Raw genomic sequence first — 6,050 nt, 5'->3', positions numbered from 1 at the left:
ATGGAGGACGGGCGTGGAACAAATGAGGCATCCACTTCAGACCACTGTGCCAGAGCTGACACTCCAGCGACCCTCTGCTTGTGACGAGTGACGCCCTCTTGCAACGACGGCAGTTCGACTGATTCCATTCGTCACGAAAGCGAAGCATCACAGATTCATATGCCTTCGGTCGGAGCTGCCCGCACCACTGTGATACTGATATGCAATCCATACAGCTTGTCTCCATCGTCTATGGCGCAGAAAGACTTCACCTTGATAGAAATAGAAAAATTATAAAAAGCAAGATAACATACATCTTAATTGCTATGAAGACCTCCTTTGATTTATAGGATAAAAAAATTATAGAAACAGAAAGAAAGATGTCATTTGAATCATATCATATGATTTTTTTTCATTAAGTCTAGGCTAATGTTTATTTTTTTATGAAATATGAAGGATAGGAAGAACTCCTTCATAGAAATACTATTCTGTTCTTATAAATCAAAGGGCTCTAAACGTATTTTTCCTATAGAAATTTTATCCTATGAAATTCCTATAAAATTTCTCCAAACCAAAGATGTAAGAAAGACATGTCATTTGATAGATAGAAATTTTTTCATTTCCTTTAAAACATGAAGGATTGACATCCTATATAGGATACAAATCCATTTCTACAAATCAAAGGGCTTAAAAAAAATTCCTACAAAGTTCCTATCCTTTACAATTCCTACAATATACTCCTACCTATGAACCAAAGAAGGCCTCAATCAAATGGATTCCTGCAGACTTTGCGACAAATACACACGTTCCAACAGGACCTAAGTACACACTGCTATAGTCGACATAAACATCGAACAGAGCGTATTCTTCCAGAATTGCATTCCCCCAAACAGGCACAGACGAAATGCTTAAGAGTCAATGATTCATTACTTACATGCCCGCAAAAAAAATGATCCATTACTTACATGCCCAAGGCGTCAGACTCCTAACACATCATCACACAGGCCGTGTGGATACAACCGACAATAATTTACATATATAGGAGTACCTCACATACATACAGAGCCTCCCCGGCGAGCTGCTCGGAGCGTTCATAAGCTCGCGGCAGCCGGCGCCCGGGGCTCCAGAAATGTCTACAGCACTAGCAGCACCCCACTGATGAACAACCGGCAATGTCTACAGCACTAGCAGCACCCCACTGACAAACAATTGGTAATGTCTACAGCACTAGCAGTACCCAACTGATGAACAATTGGGGCGGCGCCGAGCCAAGCACAGGGTCACTTTACGTGGGAATCGTATACCTCGAAAACAGATTCGGGGATCACCGTGGGCAACTTATCTATGTACATGAAGAGACGCCTCAGGTTCTCTCTTCTGACTGTCGCCATGTCGACTATGTCTCTGTTATCTGTGTATATCCAGAGGTCGGCAGAGTTGACCCTCTTGAGACTGTCGCGGCAGAATGGACAGGACTGGGATCTTGATCTCCTGCAGGGAAGGGAGGCCACACTTAGAACAATAGGTGTGTATTTAAAGAAACCAAATGGATAATGTAGAAAGTTGATTGTCAGACTATGACATGTTCAGAACCAAATACAATTGAGTGTGTTTCTTTTTAAAGCTGATTCTTATTTTGATTCAATGAATGCTCAAGCTACTCTGTCCTAATACAGCAAAGGAGGCGCAACTAATCCTGGATTAAGTTTTCATTACGTGAGAAATGAGCTCACACCATATCTAGTCATTATGCACACCATTTGAAATCCTCAAGGCCTGGTGTTTCTTCCAAATCCGGGAAAGAAAATCTAAATCCAAATGTAAGCAGGAGATGACAGGACATAATCTAAGGAAACCAGGTGAGAACTGATGTATACAGTATCCTTTGGTTTGAGATAAGAGAAACCTATCTTAGATGGACTTGGTCTCCTATATTGTTCTAAACTTGTATATCCAACCTTTGTCTGCCCCGAGCTTTACTCAAACCAGTATGCCTTTTCTCCAATGAGGTTAAATTAATCATGCAATACAAATCTGCAAGATTCATTTCTTGATTTCTTCTTGCAAGGCAATGAACATAAAAATCAGAAAGGCCAGTTTCTGGACAAAGTTGATGTACACCGTCTCAGAAAGATCCCATGTCCAATTAATTCCTGTTTCTACCTTATATACCAAAGTCTAATATTATGATTAATTAATCATACAGAACAATAATTAGAAGGAGCATGTAAGCCAGCTCAAAGCAAATATCCATTCCTTCTAAAGAAAGCAAATATCTAGTCAAAATAGGGTGGGGTTCCATTACAATTAGATGCCCACCTAGCCTCCTATGAAGACCAAAGAGCAAACTTATAAAAGACGACCTAGTAGCATGATAACAGCATAATCAAGCTGACCACAGCAGTTTGAAAGGTAAAATATTCATTAGCCCTTGGTATCATGCTTTAAGATCAATATTCCACGGAGATAAATGATTTCGTGTAAGCACAAAAGGACACAATTATTTCCTAGTAGGTAGTAGCTAGGTGACCATGCTGATGTCCGTTTTTCAGATTGATTGTAAAATTACAAGTTGACAATGCGACCAGCTTACATATGAATTCTGAGGACCTGTCATTTCATCTTGATCATGCAGAAGTGTTTTATTATCAAGGACAAAAGCCAAATGTTCTCTGATACTGAATTTTGCTCGACAATACAGAGAGAAGAGAAAAGATAGGTACCAGTCACGGTAGCATTTAATGCACATAGCATGGCTACAAGTTGGAAGGACAACTTTGTTGTTTATTTCCATACATATGCCACACTCTTCCTCTATATTATCATCAATCTCTGAGATCACCCTTTTGTGATCCTCCTCTCGTCTTCTATACCTCTCTATACAAATTGCTTTTTGTTTCCTGTCCTCCACCTCATTAATTCCTTCATGTAATTGCGCCAAAGAAGGGTAAATTACAGCTGCCAAAAAATAATGAAAAATAGAGACATAATGAACAAACCAGTCAAAGAAAATGAATGCGTGAAACAGTTGCAGAAAACAATTATACTGTACCATAGAATTCCCTAATGCTCGCTTTCCTTTCATGAGTGGACATGGTGGTCGTTCCATCAGCATAAACCTGCAGATTTTAAGATTATAATGATGTTAATCATGGCTGCAATTCAACAACAACAAAATAATAGCAGAAAGAAACCTGACTATGATACTTGCGTACCTTGTAAATGAGAATTCTCAACAGCCCAAGAGCACCAGCAAGGTTGCAGTCAGTCCACTGGACAAGAAAAAGGAAAAGGTGTGCAGCCGGACAGTATGACATCCTCATCTGAAGACAGGCACCATCATATTCCCTTCGGAATTCAGAAGCACTGCAGTTTTTACCAAAAATAAAATAAAATGTTGAGCAATGCATTCTTGATACAAGAAGGGAATAAACAAACCATACTAAAATCTCAACCTACACAAAAAGTTCACAATTCTGTTCATTACATTTCATGGTCTTCCAGATAAGGCAAAGCTATATGCTGTAATATAGATCATGAAAGCACAAGAAATTAGGATAATCATGATATCCCTACAAAAACAAGACCACTCCAGAACTTCATTGACCAACTTTATCAGAGAATAACAAGTCTTGTTTCCAAATTAAGGCAGCAAATGTGTTGTTAATGGCCAGAAATGACATCAAGGCATAGAATATTTGTGTGGCTCAACATGTTAATACATGTGTGTGTGTACCAGGAACACCATATCAAAAAACAAAAAAAAGGGCACTGATCCCGGTGATCTCCTCAAATAAACTGCCTGCCGTGTTGCTCTCCATAGTAAGAAAAAAAGTAGTTTAATACTTACATTCTTAAATCATTTCAGTTGCATCATATGAGGTATAGGAACATGGTTGAAGCTAGAAGACAACTGACTAAGGATATGCTCCTGTACCTATGCTGTAACTAGAGTTAGCAGTCTCTACACTCAATATTAAAGAATACCATTGGAGGTCAATGTTTTCAAGATTACAACTAAATTCTGAAAACTACGCCTTGTACACAAGTGGCTGACTAAGGCAACAGTAGCCTCTTTAATCAGTTGGAGGCCCAGAGGAGTCGAAAGCACTCCTACACCACGTGTTAAAAGTGGTACATGATAAATGTATTATTGTTTCCTGACCAGGTTTTAAAGCTGTAGGCAACCCTTAATAGTGAATTCATCCAGAGCAACTGATGCCCATGTGGATAGTAAACAAAGCATGATAACTAAATCCATGATGCGTAATTGCGTAGCTAGTTGGCGAAATGATATTGTGGACGACAATTTCCATGACGATATCGAAAAAAATCCATGGTAATGATGAAGAAGCCACCACCACATTGTCACTCGAGAAGAATTGCATCGTACACCAGCAAGAGGGGTTTGATGACGAGAGCTCAGAAAGTGCTGTTCCTATATTCCACTAGTGCTTCAAAGCCCAATGATGGTGGCTTCGGTCAGAAGGCAGTACATTTGTCAGACACGTGTCAATGAAAGAAGCTGCGTTTCAGTCCTTCACAGCAACCCAAGTATAATTATACTCAATATATAAAACTAAAGCGATAAGTATATGCAGTCAATCAAAATTGGAGCAATAATCCTGGAGTGTCATGACTCAAAACTGGAAGGATACATATACTTAGCATAATAATCAAATCAACCAACCAAGGCGTGTACGGCAACGATAATAATCTGTAAATAAGCTCTCCAGGAGGAGGATTAAACGGAGACCGCAACGGATTAATCGCCACACAGGCCAAAAAAATACCGCATCACATTTGTATACAGGCAACAGCGCAACAACCACACCAGCTCAAATGAAAGGCCAATCAAACAACAGAATTTATATACGGGAGCAGCAGGAAGGAAGGTGTGAGAGGGCGGGGAGCTCACATGGAGTTGGCGTGCTGGATGTCGGCCTCGAGCAGCTTGAGCGAGTCCCTGAACGACCTTCCCATGGGTGGTAGGAGGAGGAGGAGGAGGAGCGGCACCAGTACTACTACTCCAGCGCCGCGCCGCCGCGACCATCCAAATCCCCAACCCCAGCCCCTCCCCTCCGCGCCAAGCCACCAACCGCTATCCCCTTCCGCTCCGCGCCTCCAACCCCACACCCAAACCCTAGAGCCTCCCGATCCGCGCAGTCACTCCCCCGAGGTTTCAGTCCGGCTCCGGCGCGGGCGAGCTCGGCGAGCGGCGGTGGGGAGTGCGGCGAGGAGGCCGGGCGGGTTTAAAGCTCACGCGGTCGCGCCCCCCGTCGCTTTCGGCGCCCCCGGGTGCCTTGCGTGCACGGGAGGGAGGTGGGGTACGGCGACGGTGGTGGCACGCTGACGGGTGGGGCAAGGGCCGGGCCGGTCTGGCCTGTCAGGGGGCGTGGGTACGTGGGGGTGAGGGTGGCCGGGGACGCAGGCCCGGCCAGGAGGGTTGACACGTACGTTTCTGGAAGGTGCGGATGCCCGGCTGAAGTTGCACAGCCCGTGACACAGCGGAAGCACACGTACAACGGCACCGAGCCATCCGTGCCTGGTCGACTGGTCGTGTTTGGCTTGGTTCAGGTGAAGAAGAGCTGGGTCAGAAATTAACTTGCCATGTGGGGTGGAGTCCATGAGCTGTGCTTAAGATCACCTCGGTGGCCCAATAATTTGATGCCCCAGGACTGATTTTAAATGCCAAGAGAGAAGATTTTAGGTCAATCTACATTTCCAGCAGATCTAAAACGGGTGCCCTAAATTTCAGCTTGGTGTCACACCTAATCAGCTGATTAGTGTGCCTAGGTGCTGGCTGGCGGGCCTAGCCAGCTAGCCTGCCAAGTGGAGGCGTGGGTGCGTTAAGGGTGGCCGCCTGTGGCCGTGTGGAGGCATGCGTGTGTAGATCATTCTCTGTATCCAAACCTTCCTCTACAATCCTAACCCCTTCTCCAAGCTCATCCCCTTCCTCACCTGCTCCCTCTCACCTACTCTAGATCGCCGATCCCCTCCCCGATCAGGGACGTTACATTGGTATTCAGAGCCAAAAAAAATTTCCTCCTCGCCGCCGCTGCACCTTCTGA

At 43.9% G+C, this 6,050-nt stretch overlaps 1 protein-coding gene across 1 annotated transcript; it reads right to left on the bottom strand.

The window, feature by feature from the left end:
- Nucleotides 1–823: 823 nt before the first annotated feature.
- LOC125535843 (E3 ubiquitin-protein ligase AIRP2-like) lies at nt 824–5,489 on the bottom strand. Its single transcript, XM_048698912.1, has 5 exons — nt 4,898–5,489; nt 3,195–3,345; nt 3,032–3,098; nt 2,703–2,937; nt 824–1,470 (listed from the first exon to the last, which is right to left on the bottom strand). The coding sequence occupies exons 1-5, from the start codon at nt 4,960–4,962 to the stop codon at nt 1,260–1,262; spliced, it is 729 nt and encodes a 242-aa protein (XP_048554869.1). The 5' UTR covers nt 4,963–5,489; the 3' UTR covers nt 824–1,259.
- Between the last annotated feature and the right edge of the window lie 561 nt (nt 5,490–6,050).

This window comes from Triticum urartu, chromosome 2 (assembly GCF_003073215.2).
Source record: "Triticum urartu cultivar G1812 chromosome 2, Tu2.1, whole genome shotgun sequence".
Taxonomy (NCBI): Eukaryota; Viridiplantae; Streptophyta; class Magnoliopsida; order Poales; family Poaceae; genus Triticum; species Triticum urartu.
The sequence above is the reverse complement of the archived record's forward strand: the minus strand, read 5'-3'. Positions and strand labels throughout refer to the sequence as shown.